General features: G+C 35.7%; 2 protein-coding genes across 10 annotated transcripts; one reads left to right on the top strand and one right to left on the bottom strand.

Moving 5' to 3' along the window:
* Positions 1-1489: 1489 nt before the first annotated feature.
* On the top strand, positions 1490-9388 carry LOC113492624 (scolexin B-like). Of its 2 annotated transcripts, none has more exons than XM_026870173.1 (6): positions 1490-1623; positions 4373-4511; positions 7286-7439; positions 7727-7879; positions 8503-8643; positions 8846-9388. In XM_026870173.1, the coding sequence occupies exons 1-6, from the start codon at positions 1527-1529 to the stop codon at positions 9002-9004; spliced, it is 843 nt and encodes a 280-aa protein (XP_026725974.1). In that variant the 5' UTR covers positions 1490-1526; the 3' UTR covers positions 9005-9388. The 2 variants fall into 2 exon arrangements, with proteins under 2 accessions (XP_026725974.1, XP_026725975.1); XM_026870174.1 differs by lacking the exon at positions 1490-1623 and adding an exon at positions 1908-2078.
* A 528-nt stretch (positions 9389-9916) lies between these two features.
* LOC113492625 (AN1-type zinc finger protein 6-like) lies at positions 9917-24734 on the bottom strand. 8 transcript variants are annotated; one of them, XM_026870177.1, is made up of 6 exons: positions 24601-24734; positions 22648-22782; positions 16007-16364; positions 15357-15500; positions 12413-12554; positions 9917-11492 (listed from the first exon to the last, which is right to left on the bottom strand). In XM_026870177.1, the coding sequence occupies exons 3-6, from the start codon at positions 16103-16105 to the stop codon at positions 11338-11340; spliced, it is 540 nt and encodes a 179-aa protein (XP_026725978.1). In that variant the 5' UTR covers positions 16106-16364; positions 22648-22782; positions 24601-24734; the 3' UTR covers positions 9917-11337. The 8 variants fall into 8 exon arrangements, with proteins under 8 accessions (XP_026725978.1, XP_026725984.1, XP_026725979.1 ...); XM_026870183.1 differs by having other exon boundaries at positions 9917-11486; XM_026870178.1 differs by having other exon boundaries at positions 22672-22782.

Below are 24734 nucleotides of genomic sequence, written 5' to 3'. Positions count from 1 at the left end.
GCAGAAAATTTTAAGTAATAATTTATTGAAAAATACATACAGTTGGTAATATGATCATAATAACATCTACTTAATGATCCCAAAACACACAACACTCTTGAAACTTACAAGAAAGCCTCCCTAGAATTCCTGTAATTCCGGAGCCAGTAGGAACTTAGGTATAATAAACTTTATCTATAACATTACCGGTTTGATTATAGTGCTGCATTCAAATGCCAATAGGACCATACAATACAAACAAATCATACTCTGATATCATCGTACTGTCAGAACCTGTTTCTATTCAGATCGCCAGTTTGAACTAATATGTAAGGATGTTGAATCTTTACGTTTCATTATTATTAGATACAGCTAAATGTAGCTGGTATCTATACCGTCATAGTTTTTAGTTCGCTATATAAGTAATTCTAGCCAAAACCTTAGTTTGTCCTTAGTGTTATATTTTAAAAATTGTTAGATATCTTTTGCATTTGATAAATATGATTCATTATACAACGAATGTCCGAATCGAATTTACTAAATGAGAAGGTACTTCTTAATTTGGTTAAAGTTAAATGACGCCATCGTTACGTTATTGTTTTATTAATGACGATGTAATCATTACATTAATATTATAAAGATGCCTGTATCCCTTCTGGCCTAAAAGGCTGGTTCAATTTGATAAAACTAGATAAAGCTGACGTTCTGTATAGACAAGTCACATTTGTACCCACCCGACACATTTTATCCGACTACAGAAGGAAAATAATGAGTTGACAGCTTTAGGCTACATCCAAGGGGATGGAGACGGAAAAATAAGCTAGTATTGTATATTTCTGAATTTACATTGAGTTAGTTTCATAAGAAAAATGTTAAGGGAATTATTTACTCAGGCATAACGTTCTTTGTATTTAACACGTACCTTACGTGTAAAATGCAAAGATTCAATTTTATTACTAGTTTTATGTTTATTTTAATACCGTTTTTGTCTATAAACCAAACATACATAAAAAAACAGTAATAAATAGGTCGTTGAAATCTCAAGTGACTGAAGGTATTTCAAAATTGATTGACTGGATCAGAAAACTATAAAACATACGTAGGTACTGTAAGTAAACGTACAATAGTCATGATTAATATTGTTAAAATATAATCACGATTTCCAAAAAAAAAAAAAGGGAAATGGGGAAGACTACCCTTACTCAAAGTGGCCGATTCCGAATTGCAGTGATGATTGTCGGTTTAAAAGCAAACCACGTATACATATATTATTATGTACACATATGATGTACTTCACATACACATTTTAATAGAACAGCTAAATCCTTAAATAGGAATTTAATATTTTTGAAGACTATTAAAAACTAAGTATTTTTTTAAATCATTCCGCAAAAGCGAGATCTCCTACCAGTATCACCACCAATAATAATGATTATTTCCACAATAATGATAGCGCCACCGTAAGTTGCGGCTTGATGAGGCCATGATGTAATTAAGTAGGAATATAAAGTCGGCGGCGGGCGGCGGTAGCGCATCCATCCTCCATCATGCACGCCGTCTGGTCCTGTGTGTGCGCGCTCGCGATACTGGCTTGTGTTTCCGCGGCCCCGGGAGCCAACGACATACAACAAGTGACAAAAGCACGTGAGTGAAATGTTACTACTCAGTCTTCTCAATTACTAGTCTAATTGTGTACAAATACTTATGTGAAAAGTACAAATATTTGGTGTTTAGATCCATTTAAATGTAAGGTTTTTTGTGCTGCGAAGGTGAGGTATTTTTTTTTTTTTTTCATTCGGACTGATAGGCAAAACCCATTTATCTATAAATTAAAGAAGGTGTTTAATTAGCTAAAAGAAAACGATAGCGCGATAAAACATGATAATCTGCAATCATAAAACACGCTTTGATATTATTATCCAGTTTATTTAGTGTTGTAATATACTAAGGTGATATTAAAGCAGTCCATACGAATAATAACATTTTTAATGATTTACCTGCCATGACCATAAGCAAATATTTGGGTTTAAGGTTCTACTTTCCTTCAATCAAGCTACTTTACTTGGTTTTACTCATCATTTGTGAGTCCATTAAACCCAGTAAGTAATAAAAATACAGTATTATATATTAAATTATATAATGTCGTTATTTGCTGATATGTCTAAAAATATTGACAAAGATATTTTAGAATAAGGTTAAGGTGTAACAATGAGTAACATGTTATTGACGGCTACGCGATATGTATGACCATAACAAAATTATTAATGCGGAATATGTAACACCTACATTATTACAAATAGAGTTGTTATAGTTTCAAAATTTTCCATCAACTTCTAGTTGTGTTAATAAATAAAATATGTAAATACACATATTTCCAACAACAGATATGGATTCTTGAATAGATGGGTCCTGGAATGGCAGACCAATGATCAATTAGTATTTTATAATTCCTGCATCCTGCAGATTTAGATAACTCCTGTGACTACAGGTATGAATGGAAGTGAATTTAATACCCGTATTCTGAACTCATTACACAGCACAGGGCCCCAATTCTGCTATTTACAATGGCCGATGAATGAATGAAATTTGGCTTAAAATGTCAATTTGCGTATTGTCTTAAGCATTTTTCTACACAATAATCGGAAATTCAATACGGGCCGGTACACTCAATGTCAATACAATTAACTTCCAATTATTGTATTGGAAAAATGCTTAAGAGAATAGGAATAACTTCAAATTTAATTAAATTGCCATTCATTCATCGGTCATTGTTTAATAGCAGAATCGGGGCCCTAGTAGAATAAATCTAACTCCGCGGTGCGGCGGCGCGAACCCAGAATGTTATTATGCTAAGTATCTTCTGTTTGTATGACTACTATTTTGCCTTCACGCAAATATCTTGAGCTTGGTTTAACCACCTCTTAAAACGGCTACTTCGAACGAAATTTGAACTTATGAATACGAATAGCATATCTACTTCGTCACAGTCACATTGTAAGTGCATCTGTGGGTAAATTTTTCAATGAAGCAGTGAAAATCAACGAGTAAACAGACTAAAATACCTTTTTTACCTTTTTTTTCTTAATATCACTGAATAAATCTGGATAAGGATTCAAAAACCGATAAACAAACCATTGTAGCCCTATGTGGCAAATTTTTAAATTGTGTTATTTTGAACTAAATAAAACTTGACCTATTTATTTAAATTATGTTTACTGTCTAGAGAATTTATGCCACTATCACTAATAACCCGGACAGTTTCTATGATGAGGTTACTGGTTCAAGTTCACGACTTGAATTTTTAATATGAATCATGAGCGTTTTTGTGTTATTGCGTCTTGTAAAACTTGTAACAATACATTTGTAATCGTACATTCTCCAATTTATTGGAGGTGACAAATACTAATACTTTATCCGGATTGATGTGCGCCCAAACCGATATTTCAGGGTTTTAAGTAAAAAATCCATATTTTTTAGTTTTTATTAGGTACGAATCAACGTGGAAACATTGTGAGGTCACCAAATTATTCAGGCAAGACTCACTTTCTGATACAAACTTAAAATAATGCATCGAGGGAGCTATGTGTTTTATAGAAGTCCGAGTCATCAAAGGGCATGTGATAGTTACCCATGAGTTGTAAATCAGAGTAAATCTAATTCAGATAGCCACCATTGTTACATAATTGGCCTCACACATGCAGTGCTCCATAGTTGGTCTCCCATTCGTTACAAACAGCGTATCTGCGTCAGCAGGTAATTAACCTATAGGAAAAATGCGCGACTTATTTTTTCTTAGATAAGATTCCACTACTCTGTACTTACATAGTTTTTGTTATAATTATTCACCTGATTGTTTTCATTGTCATGACATTTTTTGCAACTAATAGGTACCTGCCTATTTCCTTGCTATCTGTGTAGTTATGTTAATAAATTTAAGAGCGAGACGCAAATGATGATAAATATGTTGGAGTCGATCGTGTACCCGAAACACTATAGTTTCGCGAGGTTAAAGTGATAATATGGGAAATCCTATCCTATCATTATAATCATAAAGAGTAAAGCAATTGAGAATTATAGTTCTACTAATCGCTGACCTATAACACAGCGAATGCTACTCTAATGTAAATTTAATTTAAGGCCACCAAATTATCTTTTGGAAAATAGTAAAATACCCAAATGGAAAGGGCCTTTAAAAATTGTTTAAACAGGCTTTGTGATAGTTTAAAATTGTAGTAAAGTACCTAAGTAGTGCCAAATGAGTGTTTTAAATTATCAGGTAAAACCCAGAAAATAGGCCACAAATGAATGTATGACCAACACAGACAATTATATAACATAGTCTTCCGCTTGATTATCTATACTATACTTATAATTTTAATATTTGTGTTTTCAGCTAATGCCCCAGCTAAAATAGAAGAGAATGTGGTGGTAGCGAAGCCAGTCAACGAGCAGTACCCACACGCCTTGCTGTTCGGAGGCACCTGCGGCGGCACCATCATCAGCCCCACATGGGTCCTCACAGCTGGACACTGGTTCGTACCCATCACCTTTGTGTTACAATGGGAGAATTCATTATTTTATTATATATGGGAGATTATAAGCTAGACCAGAGATATTAATGTCCTTAGTGATGTTAAAAATCATTAATTAACCATTAAAAAGGCATTTTTTTCTAAGAATTAAACAAATGCTATACTGTACCATGTAGGCACAAGTAGGATAAGGAGTTTTGAAAAATGACAATGAGTTTCTTACGATACAAACGGTAAAAGTATCTTCCGTTATTACAAAAGTTTTAACATAATTTGATCTGATATTATAAACGATTAACAGTCTAGTAATAATTGTCCGTTACGACATTTCTACCAAATTTCAACTAATTAAGTAAGTAGGCATGTAATAAACTAATCACTAAGGCAATCATCTTGAAAAAATAATTATGGCCAAATATCTGGTTAGTTTCCTTAATTAAAACAGTTCCGCCATCGAAACCAGCGGCAATCTCCTTGACCCTAAAATCTATACGCAATATTGTAAGCTGAATAGTTTATTGGAACGCGCTAATCTCAGGAACAACTGCTTGGATTTGAAAAGGATCGAAGAAAGTTATTTAATTTCTAACATCACGCTATGATTAATAGGAGCAAGGCCGTGATGAAAGATGTTACACTCTAAAACTATTAATCCGATCAAAAAAACATCTATGTTTATAAGTTAGGATAAATCTGGGGTCTTAACCGTTTAAATGCCTTCCGAACGTTGGTCTGCAAAATAGAAAGTGTCCGATACGTAACAATTAGGTAAAAGTAATAATGTAATGAAAAAGTGTATTCAATCAACGACATTTCCGCAACGTAATGGCTGTCACTGGTGTGCAGTAAACACTTCTTATTACTCAGCTATCAGGTATTTCTGTACCCCTAACACTAATGGCTTAAATACATCATTTGATTCAACAGGTAATAATATATATTCTTTGCAAGCATTCTATAATATGCTGTACACTTTATACATTACAATAAAAAAGTAGGCTATTCTAGAATGTATCCATTGCATTTAAAAACATATTCTTTCTTTATAAACTCTTGCGTTGCGCGTCTTTGGAAAATAAGTAAATATGAATTAATTTTCCTTATAATGTATAAAATCGTAACTGCAACTCGTATATCGAAGATACTTTATATATATATATATATATAGGAAGCACACGAAAAAGATCGTGACCAATTTGCCGCAAATTGTACGCATGCACATAGAAATATTATATTCATCCTTTTTTAAGTTTAACTAACCATGTTCATGGCCATCGAGGCCATGATATCTTCAATGAAAAACAATTACACCTAATCTAAGTTTCGTGTGAGGGTTAAGTACATAAAAATGTATCACGACTACATACGGCTGAAAAATAATAAAATGTCAGTCAGTACAAATATCTTACTTCGCAGTGCACTGATGATACGGCATGATAAGAATGTTATAATAAAGCAGGGCTAAACAAACTAAGCAAGATGATGGAGTTGTTAAAAAATGGTACTTAGTAAAATATTAATAAATCTAACTAACTGGCACAATTCGCTTTTGTACTGGTCCGAATCTGATTAAGTACAGCTCGTAAAACGACCGAGACGCAGGTCGGAGTAAGCGCATACATAAAGAAGCAATCTGGGTTTTCCTTGTTCGTCACTAAGGTGCGCATATCGTTCACAACGAGTAATATAACCAGTTTTATCGGTTGAAACACTAGGAATTTACTTATAGTGACTTTTTGACTCCGCGGAGTTAAACTCCGCTTCCAAACCACGGAAGCCAAACCAAAATCGGATATTGAAAAAGTGAGAAAATGGTTATATGCTACATGTGCTACACGCCCAATCTATTTAAAGATCTTTAGTTCATTAGTAAATATCGCAATATATTGTATACACTGAATGATTATTGATCGATCTAAGACATTTCAAAAAGAAAATGTTTTTAATAAACGATGACACCTTCCAGGTTTTGTCAATATATCCACAGCCCTTACAGTATTCAAATTAAGCTGTCCTTCTCGACTGCCACTTTTGAATTTCAGTGTTACATTTAATGCATTAAGAAATAATACAGATAATAAAGATATTTATAATTTATAAAAGCAATAAAATTGTTTTTAGATTGAAGCGTTTCGGGCGTTATTATGTTCCAATAACACTGCGATTGGCTCTCAATTTACAATATTAATCGTACAACCGTGACCAAAGATAACCCCGGTGCCCTAGACACGTGGACTTGCGACATTGACTTATGTTATTGTATTTTTAAGATTTTTAGTACATTATTTACTGATACCTTCATTAATTTATACCGTCTCCAATTTTAATACTTTATTACGGTGGGGTTCTTAGAACAAAGATAATGATCTCAAAAGACAAGTCCATAAATAAATTAGCAAGTATGCAGACTAAGTTAAGTTATTTATGTTTCTTCTTCTCTTTATCGCTTTTCCAAAGTCATGCAAATAACTTTATTGTGTATTGGCTATATGGATGGGAATAAACCACGGAAATAAGCATTTTCCGTAGCTTATGGCAAGCCAAAAAATTGTGTTAAGCATTTACAAATTCAAATGAAAAATAAACTTGCCAAACTTTTAAAGATAATGTAGTCTGATGTACTACCGCGCATCTATTTTGGGTTTGATTCCCAACAAACCCGAAACATACAAAATATTTAGTGCAAAATAATACACGAAGGTGCCTACACGCACGTCTACACGCTGAAGTTTTACATATTGTTTCTAAAGTGTTTAATCATGGTCTGCCCACAGCACGCTGTTCTCAGGCGGACGGTACGTACTGGCCGGTACCAACAACACTGACGACGGCAGCGGCGTCACGCGCCATGTAAAGCGCCTCATCATCCACCCACTCTTTACCGTGGGACCCTACTGGCTCGACGCTACAGAATTTAACATAAAACAGGTAATTTACAGAACTACCTGAAAGTATACACTAATAATATGATCGTATACTTTCATTTTTTTTACGCAATTATGGGATAGCGTAGTTATGTGCGCGAGAGGGTGCCAGTCTTCCGATAATATGGTGGTACAGGAATGTTACCGCCATGTTATTGGAAGACCGTCTGTCAGTGAGTGCTGTAGCGCTAGACTGGATTGTATTGAATCGTGAATAAATAACTATAAATACAAACTGTTAATGGTCAAATATATTTATGCAAGAAATAACTTAATGACATTGCGATGTAGGTGGCCGCCCGGTGGGACTTCCTGTTGGCAGAGTTAAGTGAGCCCCTGCCTCTGGACGGCAAGACTATGGTTGCCGCTAAATTGGATGACCAACCATCCCTCCCCGAGGGTCTCAACGTTGGGTACGCGGGCTACGGCACGGACCACTTTGGTGTAAGTAGCCTACATAGACAATATCTATTTTGAAACGAGAAAACTATTTTTCGCCTCTAGTAACTCACGTGTTACCTAACTCCTGCCAATCGTGGCAAAGTTATAGGTAGCACTTTTCTTGAACCACGAATCAACAACGAAAAATACGTGAAAGCAGGTGTCCTGATTTTCCAGACACTTCAATCAATCTTTCACTTTCAAAACTTTCTTATTCTGTATGTATGTCTTTATAATCGTTCTACATATATTTTGGATCGTACATCTTCTAATATATAAAATTCCCGTGTCACGATGTTAGTTACCGTACTCCTCCGAAACGGCTTAACCGATTTTTATGAAATTTTGTATACATATTGGGTAGGTCTGAGAATAGAACAACATCTATTTTTTTGATAAGGGTTGCTCACACTAAAAACACGATTTTATTTTTTGGACGAAATTGTTTTTTTTTTATAATGTGGCATTAAAAATACATACAACTAGAAAAAAAAAATCGGCAAAACAACGTTTGCTGGATCAGCTAGTATATTATATGTTCCCCCATTGGGTAGGTATATTCCCTGGTCAAAAGAAATGTAATAATTGTGTGAAAGTTTTTTTTCATATCTAATCGTATTTTTTAGGGCTACATGCGTAGTGATATGCACAAAATGGAAATGGCGGTACAGCCTGAAGAAGTATGCAAGTCAGCATTACCTGAATATCGATCGAAAGATATGGTGTGCGTGAAAGGACGCCCGCCGCGGTTTGATTCTGCTTGCAGTGTAAGTATATTATCTGAGTAAATGTTATCTAAGTTACGTCTAAGATATACGCGACATAAAAGGCTGCGCGTTCAATTTTCGTGACAATCAATTAGTGTAGCACTTTACAAACAACATTAAAAAAAATATGGAATAGCACTGAATTATGTTACAAGCAGGTCGGTGTATTTTTCTATGTATAACCAGCAACTATTATTCTCAGGGCGACAGCGGCAGCGGTCTGGTTGACGAGACTGGTCGCCTGGTCGGTATTGCATCTTGGGTACAGAATGATGCTCGGTCATGCTCCAACGGCGCCCTAGTCATATTTTCAAGGGTCTCCAGCGCACGCGAATGGATCAGACAAGTTACCAATATCTAATGTTACTTTACCAAACATTTTATACGTACATAGAATTTGTTGTTTATAGAATTAGATCAATGTTAACATGTTGACTAGTCAAGTAATTCTTCCAAAGAATTTGTTAGGTAGGTAACATGTGATATCCGCAAATATTAAATTTGTATTTAAATTACACGTATTTAATATTACCATGACAAATTGTTAGGGTAGACTATTTGTTACTTAGCATTTTATGGAAAATATAATTAAGTACAAAGATACAATTGATTAAGCTCCCTTGGTTGTGATTAAACAGTTATTTTGAAAGGAAATTATACTATTTAGCATAATTGTTGGCAATGTACCTATTTTTTTCCATAGTTTAAATAAAAAACGTTTATATAATAATAATAATAGGTGAATTTTATTGCTTTTTCATTCTTTTTTTTTTTCATTTTTAGCCTTAACTGTTTAGATGTTTACAGGAGTAACTGCACTAGACCATCAATTGTCTTTTAGTCAATTAATCCACTTCATCATCGATCGATGCTGTCGAACCCTAAGAAGCATTACCAAATTTTAAATCGGCTACTTGGTACCGGGTAGCTAGGAGTGGAAAAATATAAAAAAATACGTCCACAAATTTAAGCGATAAAGCAATAAAATACAATGACAATGATAAGGACGTAACTAAACACAGTATAATATTGGACAATCCGATACCATACTACTGTAAGAATACTTTGACGTCGCATTTTTTATACACTTGTAGGTTGATGATGATTTTATATTAAAGGGTTGTTATTATCACCGATCGCTTCTTCTGGGGGTCGCTATTTACATTAATATAAATGTTTACTAATCTCAACTTGTGTTCAAGAAGGCTTAGTTCTTCGCTCCTTATTTATTTGTTTAGAAAGGTTACTAGTAGGTAAAATGAAAAACATTGTATGTTCCTGAAAATTTAATGACTTTAATAAGAGAATAACTAAATTAAAACAGCAAAGATAGAAGGAAAATCATTCATTAACATCATCTTTATCTGATTATGTTCAAGCTAAAAGACCAAAATTAATCAATGACCTAACAAAATATACAACAAAAGTCATTAAATAATTAAGTCCAACCAATCAGTTAGTCTACCGTGGACAACGACCGAAGCGATACATAGTTATTATTGGTTCAACTTCACCACTAAAATGAACAAGTTACATAATACAACTTACAATTTTGAATAATATTGTGATTAAAAGAAAAAAGCTAAATAATTCTTTTCTACTTATATGTGTAATAATATAAAGTGTCGACTACTTATAATATTTATAACTATCCATATGCTTACTTTAAATTTTCACACAAAGAGCGGAGCGGCGTGGTAGCGGCGCGTGCGACAGCGACGCACGAAATCAAAGTAAATGATCACAAAACAGCGTTCCCGAGAACTGCAAGCGCTTGCACACGCCGGCCGCCGCACGCCCTCGCCGCCGCGCGCTCACCTTAGCCGATACACACCACAATCTCGCTAAACACTAGGTCACTTATGCCGAATGTTAGACAAATAAGAAAGCGACGACTTCCCAAACCAAAATAACATTACTAACAATTTGAAGATGATGTTAATTCACAGTCCAAGACGTGCTCGTCGCCGCGGTGTGCACACTCGCACTAATCGTTGTCTAGCACAGATGCGGCTTCACGGAGCTCCGCTACTCATATCACGTATCGAATGTTTGTCACAAACACGAGTCATGTCGGCGGCAGCGAACTCCTGAACAATGTACAACTAGGCGATCGACATGGAGAGCCGCTGTCCAGCCGTCAGTGCGGCCCCAGCATACCATTGTTACGTATAGTCAAGCGCGCTACGCTCTCCGTTGGAATCATAACAATGTAGCTTTTTTTGGGAGTTTTAATTTTTTACAATATATAGGATTTGTTTCTATAATTAATTATATCTAATATTTACAATGGAGGTGAACGGACAATATTCAAACTCTACTTATTATCTCAAAAATTAATCCTGAATTCCTACCCGAAACGAACATTATCTACAACTTTTAATAAAAATTTAAAAGTAAAACTCTCGCCACAAATAAATCTAAATACAGTATAGATCGAGTCTGTGTTTCCTACGCGGTCGCGTCGTTCTTATAGTTGAGTAAGTCGCGAGGCAAAGGCGCTCGGACAGACAGAAAATGAAAAGAAACGGAAACCGAACGAGCGACGGCGCGGCGCCGCCGGCCTGCAGTCAAAAATACCTACATACAAAACGCAAATAAGAAACACAAACTCGATCGAATATTTATTTAGAGAAAATCATAAAACGTATGTAATGCGGTGCGGTGAGGGTGGTGACTCCCGGGCCCACAGGCTCATATCTTGTGGATCTTCTGCGAGACCACGACGGGGTTGTTGCGGCGGATCTCCTGCGCGCCCAGCTCCCGGTAGTCGAACGAGCACTCGTGCTTGTCGCTGTACCGGTGCACCGCGCAGAACAGCCCTCCGCAGCGGCACTCGAACCCTGAGCCAACACCACGCAACACAACTATATACTCACACATGCTTTCAATGCTAATATACAATACTCATTTATACATACCTAGCTTTATAATATTCCATTAGTTAAAATTTAAATAACGCTATTGACCTCGTGCCAATAGACAAAACAAATATAACAACAACAAATATAAATTCATTTTATGAATCTGCATCCACAAGTATCAATTGACATTAGTTTCACAGTAGATATGATTTGGAGGTTCACTTGTGTGCTATTGTTGTTGCTATTTGGTGTATGCATACAATGTTGATTCAGTTAACTCGTGTGCGTGAATATGTTTAACACACAATGGTTAAAATATGTTCACTATCAGCGATTCAAACATCGTGAAATACTTGAGCATGAAGGTTATGTGAAGCAAATTTAAACACAAAAAAAAGCAATGTGGGCATCTATTGAAAATATATATCAGATAATTGTTTACTACATTGTAAAAGGTGATCAACAGGATATAATGTATCTGATACCGTATACAAGAGACCGACGGGTACGCATACGTACTCATACATTGCAATTTATAAGCGGAGTATTCATAGCATGACATAAATGTATTGTTATTATTTTTTACTTTTAGTAGAAATGTAGACATAAGCCAACAATTTTTCATGAATTTTATCGATTTTTACCAATCGACTAACCATAAAATTGGAGCCTGCACGCACATCCACTATCGGTACGGTACTTGCATATTTCCGAAATGAAGTATATATTGCGACACTTCCAAGTCAATTTAGACAGCAAGGCCATAAATGTGTATGAAATGTATGTGGTTTTCATTATTTACGAACTGAGGAACTATCTGGTTAATAGTTGGTTTATCTTTTTTTGTGTTCTTAACTTATTTACTGAAATAGTAAGCAAGACCAGCAATAAAGTTTCTCGTTTACCTGTGAGTCCAACCTTCTTGCGGCAAACGGCGCACCTATTCTTTTTCTTTTTGTCCTTGCTGGGATCTTTGTCGTCGGCGTCAGTGTCCGACGTGCCAGTACTCGCCCCGCTCGTTCCCGCTCCGCTTTCTTCTTCCAATTTCTGAAAATAATTTTTAAAACATTAGAATAAATGATAACATTCATTTATTGAAAAGTCACTTAGAAAAGAAACAAAGTGAAAATATTGAGTTAATTATGTGTAAGTTCTTCCGCTTCATTTTATTTATTTTCTGTAATTTTTTCGTTTCTATTCTGGGTTTTAAACAAAATTTTATTGATAACACTCTACACGTTGAGACACATCGACTATAAAATTAAATTTAAACCGCTCAAAGACCGTTAATGTGACTCTGTTTTGTACTGATAGACAATCAATACACGCATGGCTGCCGTTTTCGTACAAGTGGAGTATATATAAAAATCACCACAGCCCGAATAGTTAATTAGAGACTGTGTATTGTCAATTTAATGACTCCTGATAGAAATAACTTTTGCCACTTTACAAACGTTTTAATCATTAACCAACCCTTTTAAGATTCTTTTTAGCACCGTCTGATTCCGAAGGGCGCTGCTCTTTTATCTCAAGTTTCGGAGAAGTAAATTTGGCACCCTTATTAGACCCAGAAGGTGTCTCGCTGTACACCTCGTTTAGATTCTCCTGAATGTCCACGTTTTTTTTGTTCTTGACCAGATCTGCGGAGGTATCCTGGGTCGCAAGGTCACATTCCTGGTTCTGTGTTTTATCGTCTAGTTTTATTTTCTGTCCAGCGTGATCAGCCTTTTCCTTGGTGCCGTCGGGTGTCGGCAGCGGCGTGCTGTCGTTAATATCGATGGACAGATGTTTGTTCTCGAAGCTCTTGGATCGTGACACGCCCGTGCCTTGCTCTATGGATGAGTTCTGGCTGCTATTGTTAGATTTACTATTGCGGCGTATAGCTTTTTTGAATATCCTTTTCCCCTTCGACTCTTTTTTGCTAGGGTCATTTTCCATTATTCAAATTTTTTATAAACTTCAGGTTGGGCATTTTGATTGCAAATCAACATTGTTCCGTCAGCACCTGATTTTACGCGCAATAATTTGGTTTGTTTGATTTTTTTAATTCCAATGTACTGATATAAATAAAGATAATTATGATATCTAGTTGTATTAATCGTTCGGAGCAGTAAACACTTTACCAGTTACGATGTAAAGGTGCCCCTCATCTCAAGTCAATGACTTGGGGGGACAAAACAAATAAAAAATATTACATTTTAAAAGCCACGGAACAACAAACAACAGTTTGGCTACAAAAATATTAAATATAAATTGAATTTATTGTGTATAAGTAAATCGAAGCAATATTTTTTGGTTTTCCTTGCTGTAAACGCAATGTCAACTTGACGTAAAAGGTTTTGTTTTAAAAAATATGTTTTGCTGCCAGCAGTGATTTGACAAAGAAAGTTTTTAATGAGTTGTTTGTTTATAAAACCATACAATCGGTAACGACTATAACGAGAGCAGAAAATGCAGAATGTTATTTATTTTTTTGTGTATGATTCATTACTAATTGCGTTTAACTGTAATGTAGACAATACTGTCACGATCTTGTTATAAATAGATGTACTTAACTACAAACAGGTCGTCAGATATTTTTTTACGCGCACAGATTCTGTCACTACACAAAATCGGCAAGTGAGTACGGAGAGTATGGTCATAATGAATTTAATGTGTTTAATTTTATCATTCGAGTCTAAAGTAAATTAACACGCATTCATAACTATGAGTAATTTTGGAGAAATAAATAGATTCATATCAGCGGAAGCTCTTATTTGATTGGTCTACCATATCTCAGAAACTGCTTATCAAAACACGGCGTCATTGTACCTATCAAAAACATAATATCACACGTACATATGTTTGAACTTAAACACTTCATTAAGTTGCAATAGTCACTAGACATAGATTTATTGTTAGGAACTGAGAGTTTGTAATCGGGCGATAATAACGGTTGCCTTGTTCACGTTATTAAATTTAAAGTAGACAGTTATGTACTTTTTTGTACCATAAAATAAAAAGACTCCAAAACATGGTAATCCTTGAGTTTTCAATATCAACCTAGACTTTGCCCTTTATACTTCATTTATGAATTCCCTATAATTTTTATAGTCAATAACAAATTTCAATAACATCGGTATGCATCGAAATAGCGTCACTACAAAGTATTATTTGTAAGTTATCAATAATAATTATATGCCTAAATACAGTAACCCTTTTTAAAAATGGAAATTTAGGAACAGATGACACTAGCACTCATCTTACCTGCTATATTATTGACAGTTAAATCCAACGCCACCATTTAAATTACAAAATAATAGTGTGAGATTAATAATAATGTCAGTAAAGTTTCTTTGTTCAATAATCTATAAATAAATTAAGATGTGACGTAGAATGGAATAATGACATTCTAACACGTAGTCATTCTTTGTGACTATTACAAATAAAGGCATTGTTAAGGTGCCAGAAGTTATTTTATTCTCTAACAATAAGCTACTTTAACATGGCGCGGCAGTATGGAGCTATGGAGCTTGTTGAGGAGAACATTACAAAAATGGGAAAAGATAAAATGTTGAACCTCAACGTTCATAATTATTATAATAACAATAACTAAACTGTTGTTTACGATAGTTACTCATACAGGTAACACGCATTATTCATATACATTAGTTGAAAAATAATATTAATATGACTTATAATATGTTATTGCCTGATTACTGTTCTTAGAAAGAAATTGCGTGACTCTTAATATTTTCACTTGGACACGTTCGAACATTGTAAAATTGTTTAAGAAACGTGACTATTAAATGAACAATTATAAACCAATCTGTTAAGTGATGAGTTAAGATAAAAGAAGTGTGGCCTCACGTCTGTGTGGGTCTGTGCCTGCACGGGCAGGCTGGGCACAGTAGGCGCGGCCGCGGCCAGCGGAGTAGATGGTGTCGCAACGAAGGGGGCCGAAACCGGCGAAGGTGACGATGCCGGCGGCTGTTGCTTCTTCTTTAAAGCCTCCTGAAATCAGTTAACACAAGGTTAACAACAACCTCCAACATTATAATCTAGTTGGATAAGACGTATTATGCGTCATGTATGCGGCAAAAGACTTTATTAAACTCTTTACCAAGTTACTAAAGTGAGAAAAAGGAAGTTATAAAGTGTTAATCAACAAGTTACAACCTTGGAACCAAGTGGAACCTTTTTACTACAAGGGATAAAGAGCTCAAACCACACCGAGGGCATGTGGGCACAATTCTGACTGTCACATGTAAAAATCCTCAATCGAAGATCGGAAGATTACTCCAAACATAATAATAAACAATAATTCAATATACCAAGCATAAATGGCCTGTTGTGTCTCCAGTTTAATTTGTAAGATTTATCTTGCGACCAGCGTCCTCTCTTAAAACTAGTAAAGTACGTTTCCAAACGTAGGTAATATTTATTTGGTGGGTACATATTGATGATATTTGCGACTACTACTACTACTGATTTTAGGTTCCTTGGACTGAATGAAGTACCTTAAAGCATACTGAGCAGAGTCCGTCTGTTGAGGGGTTTCCGTAGAATCCGCACCCCGAGCGGCACAACGTCTCCATCGGATTTGATTCACGCTCCATTGTTCCACAATATAATTTCACTTTTAATACAACAAAGTCACTTCACTCGAGTTTGTAATATAATGTACGATTGCACTAATTGTATATTGCACTTGTTTGTCGTAACACACAATGTTCTACAATAATAACGGCAAGAATGCTGCACTTAGTAACGTTTCAATTTAGACTTGATTATCTCTGGTTTGCAGGGTCCGCGGTTAGTGGCTTTCCTTGCCAATGAGCTGTGATTATTCCTTGTATGTCAGGATCGAAGCGGGCCCTGGAACAAACAATCGTACAATAAATGCCTATTTACAAGATGTGACAAATGTATTTATAATAAGATAAACGCAAAATAAAGCCTAAGTCATACCAACAATTGCGATTCAAAGCCTTTCGCATACAAAACATGATGATAGTCATAGAAAGTGGTATTAGGCGTAGCATATGATTTTGTAGAAGCAAACATAATATGCATAACGACAGGTTTGCGTAACAAGAGAGAGCTAACGCTAAAGTGGAACGCGCCCGCGAAACGGATCACCCGCGTGCCCCGCGCCCCACCCCAAGGTCGCTAAACCAACAACACTTGCATATCTCTTGTCAACACGGTATCGATAAAAAGATAATCGATATTGCGGTGAACTCTTGCATCAACCTCAAAAGTAATCCAAGAACTTACAGAATTACCTAGTACGCCAGCTATTACTTTTATCAGCAAATGAAGCATATTTAATTGTAATGTATGTGAGTGTTAATGATAAACATAGCAAACAAAGATATCATTTTAAAATATGCAGAAAAACAACCGTCATTCGTCGTTTAAATCGTATTTTTTTTTCTGTCACAATGGCGTACGCCGCGTTTTAAACAGTATAAATATAATATATTCTATAAGATCACCAGTCACCAACGCCAGTAATTGTAAAATGTTCAACAATAATTGCAATGAATACTGTTAAAGTCGAGAGTGTGCGGTAAGGTCATTAGCCGGGGCCGGGGACTTGGGGAGTCATCGACCGGGCTGCACGCAGGGGTGCAAAGCGTCGGCGCTCGCGCACGCCCGCACCGCTTTTATTATATCTACTGCGCATCGCAGAAGATCAAATTCTGTGCAGTCCGCATGTTTTTCTAAAGTCCAAATAATTATAAACGTGACAAAATCGATGACATTACAAACTAAGCACGAACTGGTAATTTGGCTAAATTATTTGAAGGAATTTGATGCCTTGCATTCATCACAACCGACTACTCAGTAACACAAATTGTATTATTTCATCAACATATCATGAACATATTATAGTAATTTGCACAAAGAATAACTTCGTAAAATAGAGACGGATTGCATGTAGCAATTAATGCTGGTAAAATAACTCAGCAATATTGATACCAAATAAGTATGCCAAGGCAACTCATTCTACTAGACGGAATCGTGATATTCAATTTTAGAAATTTATCAATAACGGCAACGACGTTACAATGTCATTTCATTATATTATTAAATACCTATTATAGTGACTGTGACAAGTAAGTATTCTTATTAGGACTACGGTAGAATTAAAATAAACAAAGCTATAAAATGTGCTCTTTTGTGTGTCTATCTGTGTATATTTGTGGTGCGCGAGTGTGTGTTTGTGTGTGTAGGACGTATCTCCGTCGCGACGACAGCGTCGGTCGGGCCGCGCAGAGCCGTGCCCCGCTGACCCACTTGCCGAGTGTTCACTACGCAATTCGAGCGCGACCCGCTTCACGGTGCACCGCCACACACACAAACACACCGGCCACATGACGAGACAACCCACCGATAGCATTGCACACCTTAGTGACACATGTGTTCGTATATCTACCACCCCTACGTCCTACACAGTAACAGATACCACCAGTCGAGCGTCAAATTACAACCCACGAGCAGATGGAACAGAATCTTATAACTGTTTCAGTAGGTAGGTTCACAAGTTACTTTTGGTATATTTAATTTCATCCATTAAATGATTCCGTATTTCGTATATAATTCCGTATTATTTATTACAATACAAAGAGGCTATTGGCAAATGTGAGACTAGGTGTGTATTTCTGTCAGTGTTTATTATCTTATATTATCGTAGGATTCTATTTAGGATTCTAACATTCTTATTTAGGTCTTAATCAAAGGTTACATTAATTATTGCGAATTATTAAATTCAAAAAATATATGGATTTCATTGCGACTTGCGGTGTATTAGTCCAATGACAATACGAAGAATAAATACGAGATTGATTAGAGACTGAGAAAAAGGGTTATTGTGGGCTGTATTCAATTCCCATGATAGTTATAAATTGTAAAAAAATCTGAAAATATAAATAATATAAAAGAAAAAATAAGCCCATCTACTAATACCTTGAGGCTACCAGTACCACAAACAAATATGTATATAGGTCGTTATGAACCCCATAACACGCATGAAAGCTACAGACAGTTCTATACATAGGTACACTGCTCGAATTTACGTCTGCTCGGGACAAGATACAGGTCTGACCACTTGATCAACGGTAACAGTAACGGTACCAGCTACAAAAATCGTGCAGCGCAAAGAAAAATCCTACGAAAACTCAGCATCATTGGCTTTTACATCTACTTAGCTTCGAAAGCAACAGTCTATTTGACTTGAAATTATCACTTGTATCTCTTTAATGCTATAAAAAGCATGGTTAAAATGCTAATGATTAAAATGTAGATGTGGACTAGACACAAAAAAAACATTCAAAACGCACTGTTATTTTATCAATAAGTCCTCATTTTTATCTGATTTTTCTTTATCTAGTAGTCCTATTACTTTCATAGTTATATTCTAGCTATGAAAATATGCTAATATAAACTTGCAAGTCATAAATTGATTTGTAAAAAAATATTTAGAAAACGGCTGTTATCAAACAAAAACAAATTTACCAAAATACGGAAACTACGCCATGATGCGCTAATCGAGGTCAAAGAATTTTCCTGGCACACGTTCTTAGAAATAATGTAGATTATTAAAACATTAGTAACAGCTTATAATGAAGCAAATCTAAGTGTGTGTGGTGTATATATCTTAGCGGAAACGTTTTGACCAAAAATAGAATAACCAGGGTCTTGAAACGCCTTCCGCATGATTACGCAACAAAGAAACAAGAATCCAGTGCAGGGAACCTATTCTTTCATTGAATTGGTTTATTCGATTGACAATGCTATACAGCCAGGATGGGAAGGACAATGACATGAGCATTTAAAGAAAGAATTTTGCGTCATCAACAGCACAATGACGCGCCCGCTATGAACACGCACGGCAAGATGGCCGCCGCGGCGTCAGCTGATCGCGCACACGCAGCGCAGCTGTGACACTCAGTGAGCTCCGCGCTCATATCAACGTGAACATATCGCTCTCTCTTTCATCCCCGCTGATACACAATGGACGCGCTCAGTCATTGTTTGAAACACAATGCTCACTACAACTTTGCTACTAGAAGCTAGTAACATAATGTACATTATTTAAATACTTGCGCCACCCAAACGTACAATCGACAGGTAGAATTCATGATAATATAAGTTGTTTTACTTTTAACTTGCTATTTATTTCTTTACAGGATTGCAAAATTTGCTTGAACAAGCCAATAATTGTAAAATACTTAAATTTGTACCTGATTATACTACGATATACCTACATAATCTTGAAAAACAATAATGCGCAGTATCAATTTAATGATAACAGGAATTAGCTTAACGCGCATCATATTTTAAGAAACGAAAAACTATTTTCAATCAGTGAAAACAATATTTACCTCAGTTCAGAATTAAAAATATACACTTGCGAAAACTTCAATAAGTGTAAAAGATCAATTTTATTATTTCCGTTGTAATCAATTCTAGTTCAACCAGTTAAAGGAAAACTTTATTTATTATTTTATGTTTATTAGATAAGTGGACTATAGACGAATAGTTATGACTGTATTATAATCCAACCTTCACTGAATGCGAGCGATATTGGTCCCATACGACATTGATTATGTATAAACACACAATTATACATTCATTAATTATATTGCAGTCGAGCACACAGAAAACGACTACACACCTAGCCAGCCTACAGCAGCTGCAAACAGTAGAACTTGGCTCGAGTTATCGTGTTAACTGTACAAATTAGTTTTCTAGACAATGAATTTGGAAAACAATTAATACGTCACAAATGGCATAAACTTTAGAACACGTGAGGACGTTGACCTTCTGACACCAAGGTCGGGGCGACGGCCTTCAAACAGCCTCGTCTAGCTGGCCCACAGGCTCCACTTTGAGACATCTCGAAACACAGACGCACACAAAAACAACGCACACTTAACTATATTACCTTCGAGTGGGAACACAAGCCCATGGCCACGTAGAAACTACGCTCGAAAGCGCTTTAAACTCACAAAAATGATATCACTAACACAAACTTTGTCAAAAGAACTCGGGCCACTAATTCGCACAATTATCTTCCAAGATAAGGCAATAGCAGCACCCAATGTTTAAAACTGTATTTGTAACAATTAACGAGTGTATCGGCCACGCGGGGACGAGCTCCGACGCGCTCGGCGAGCTGGCGAGAACTGGAGCGAGGAGCGGTAGCGGTCGCGCCGCCCGCAGTCTCTTGCAACTATATATTCGCGTCATTCCATTCTACACGCGCACGCACTCACCAATACAAACAAGCCACTAGGCGAGCGCTGACATACACATGTCCGATCCGACGAGATCACGATCACCTATCTTGTCCTAGCTACAACTTCTTGATGCAATTTAAACTTTATGCATTGTACTAGGTAGATCGTTCGGGCGAGAATTATTTTCATGTAGATTAAATAGGATAGATTTTAGTCTACTTTAAATAGGACGTATGGTGTTACCCAGACGATACCCTTGACGTTTGCTTTTACTAAATGTACAATAAAAGCTTAGTAAAGAAACAAAGCATTCCTACTGACTATTGACCAGTTATGAAAAAATATTTAAACTACGAGAGTAAGTACGCAGAACATCCAGAAATCACAAAGTAACCTCATTAATAATAAGTATTACATTTTATGTTAACAAAATTTTAGATAAGTTAATTCTGACTTGAATTTGTCTGTAGTAAAAAAAAATAAACAAACTTTTAAAATAATGTCCGCTATTAATTAGTGTAACAGTGCAGTAGTGTAAAATCTGCCAGTTCAGCAGACACGGGTTAAATAACAGCTGTATCTTATTAGAAAATTTAAAAAAAAAACAGCATTTTATTCTGAAGACAAGACAATAATATTGGAAGATGGACAGAGGTGAGAGATGTTTTATATTGTTTACGCAGCATGTTCGCCAAGATCGATAAAAACAACGTAAAAGTAACGACGACCTGCAGTTATCTGGATATGCATAGCTGAGTTATTAGTATGTTAAGCATTAACTGATGTTTTACAATAAAACATCATATTTTAAGTTTTTAAAAACTACATTAGCTCTTTGAAAGTTGTTGTTACACTCCATAATTTTGTTTTCTACATTCTGTAATAAAAAAATACTTTCGAAACCTAACAACAACAAAGATGCGGCTGCATCGAGTCCAAATTATTTGTCGTAACATTTCATTACAATAACTATAAAGTAAATGCGTATTTACTTCAACGATTCTGCGCACTTATTGTCAATGACAAGACGTTTTATAATACCTAAAAGGTCGTGTGAAACGATCGCGTATACAAACAAAGCCATGCGTGCGGAGTGGTCAGAACGGTAGTGAAGGCGACGGACGCAGACAAAGCCGCGACGGAGCGAGTCGTCGATCTCCCCCGAATTAGTCCTGGCCGGGGCGGTGACCTCAGCGGGCCACACGCGCCCATCGACGCCGCCGTCGCGCCACCGCACCGCCACAAATTATCGCCTTGCGGCCCGACACGCATTTTGTCCATCCCTCGTAAAGCAAGCACTCCTTACAAGATTATTCTCACTTTTCATATACACTAACAAAGACTCAAAAATTTTCTTAAATCCTGTATCGAAAACTAACAAAGACACAAAGATCGTATACGGGCTTTAGGAAGGTCAATGAAATGAGAGCACGTGCATCTCGACACCTTATTCATACTGAGGAGGATGGCGCAGTATCTCATCATCACGTGTTTCGAGAAACGGTTTAGCAGGAGATTTGGCACCTACAATAGGTGGGTAAATAAATATACTAGTACATTCACTGATTCAACCAAAGTAACCGGCCAATTCCAAACATCTATTATTAGGAGTGGTTATGCTCAAACAAAGCTTGCTTGACATAATTTCTCTAAAGAAAAGCCTTAAGTTTGAAGGCTTGATGTATCATCATCTTAGGAGTGTTTTATTTCTCTACAAAATGACTTTTACAAACCCCTTTAATCGCTAACGAAAAATAAAGAAAGAACAAATAGATGACGCAGCAAATAATAAACCCTTGATGCTACTCAATCGTAAGTGAATCGGATTCAAAACGTGAGCGAACGGAAAACAAAGCTTTCTCTTCACGAACATAAACCTATACGAAGCTGGGGTTAAGGGGAATGCATACCTGATGTTGGAGTGAATTTCGTACCAAACAAATGTCTTTCCAAGTGCGCAGGCCCTTCAGCTCACAACCAGGCGACACCACGTCTGTGCGGTTGAGGTCAGCATCCACCGGCATCACAATGAATGGTTACACCACCTGAGACAAGTAATCTATCCATTAAAACTAATGCACTCTAATGATCCCTCATCAACTAATCATTGTGTTATTCAACATAAAAATACTGATTACACAAATTAAAGGAATCGAACACTTCTCCGATTAAGTGTATTTGTCCATCTTCAATATTACAGAATGTCTCTCTCTCTCTCTCTCTGAAATCCCACATAAGTGGTGCGGAAACCGTTAAAAAAAATGTAGAGAAAACCTTCTTATTATAGATTATCGTCTCTATTTCCAACTATTTCTATTTCAAACGGTCTTAATACAAAATTGCACAATAAATGACTTGATTACTCTTTGCCATTGTTAACCCTTATCAACCTTCGGAAAAACAATAATATTTTTAGAAACGGTATTGGTCAAATATTGTATTACAAAAAAAATGTTTGAATTATATCAACTTAAAAAAGATTGTCGTTAATTTATTGTTTAAGATATGTGTTTGTGACATCGAGAAGTTTTTAGAATACAACGTTACATGCATACATTATGTACACGCGTGTACAAATACTCCTAGTAATTCATTTACGATTTGTTAACTTTAGCATTTGGATTCTATGGGCAATATAAAATAATTTATAGACTTTTCCAATATTTACAAAACAAAACATGCGTGCTTAGACGTGGAAACCTATAATGTGGCCAACGTATTGAACAAATTTATTTCGTTCGAACTTCTACAAGGAGGTCTAAGGTCGCTCTGTCTGGTCGTCCTCGTTTGGCAATCAAATAGCCTAAAAAATGTTGCTAAATCACAATATCAAATGATAATAAGGTACTTGATCTTACTAAGTCCCATTCTACTTCTTTCTATCCTTAAAAATATTATTTACTTGGGAGTTAATAAACAACAGTCAATAAATATCAGTATTAGATAAAAATTGCTTCTTTAAAAAAACTGCGTTCACGAACATCGAAGATTATATGTACTTTTATAATGCGATCTCTAAACAACTGACAGACTTCTAAATGCAAATTAAAGTTAATTATTGACAAATTCGTATTTTGTAACACAAAAAAAAAACCTTTTTTCTTGCACTTTCTATATTAGCCATAGAAGATTCTTGCCATTGTTAGATTACGTAAATACAGTGTCCCTATTCAAAATACGGTTTAGGTCACTCATACAACAAGAAGAGCATAAACAAATGGCCGTATTGTTAAATTGATGGATGTTTTGGCTTTGAGACACATTGCTACAACTTACAATTATGACATAATGTTTAACATTTAATAACCTTTTAATTTATTTTAATAAACAAAGACTACTTATTAGTAGTTTATATGATTTTCTTACTTAAGCCTGCTTAAATAATAAATTATGGATAGTAAGTATTTTAATCCATATATAAAATTATTGCAATGCTTCATAACAATTATAAATTAAGTTTTATATTATTTGAAAGTTGCGAACCTATTATGCTATAAGATTTATTGCAAGTTTATCATATTTACTGCACATTAATAAAAGATCAATCATTATGTGAAATATAGGAAACCTATAGGACCTAAAGAAGTAAATTTGTACATTTTAGTAAATTTCAATGAACCTTGCCAAAATCTTGACCTTATACAAGCAAACATACATTTAAGTAATGATTGTTATTTAAAAACAATGAAAATGTTTTTTTCTCGAGTTTAGAACCCTGTTTGCTTTGTTAATGGGTGAATTAATTTATTAGGCAGCTTCTGCATTTTCCCATCACGAACTTGTTTTGATTCAATTCAATATCAACTAATGAGGAGTAAGTAAATGGAGGCTCATATGCATTTTCTCCAACTAATCCCACTCACCGAATTTGTGAGGTGCGCAGGGAAAAGAAACGTCTGTCATTGGACGATCGCTGACCTCTTGACAAACAGCACGTTTCTGATTGGCGATTGTTGCAGTTGTAAACGTTGTTTTTGTGTGGATATCTTTAGCGGCC

The sequence above is a fragment of the Trichoplusia ni genome, chromosome 4 (genome assembly GCF_003590095.1).
Source record: "Trichoplusia ni isolate ovarian cell line Hi5 chromosome 4, tn1, whole genome shotgun sequence".
Classification (NCBI taxonomy): domain Eukaryota; kingdom Metazoa; phylum Arthropoda; class Insecta; order Lepidoptera; family Noctuidae; genus Trichoplusia; species Trichoplusia ni.
Note: the sequence above shows the minus strand (reverse complement) of the source record. Positions and strands in the feature narration are given on the sequence as shown.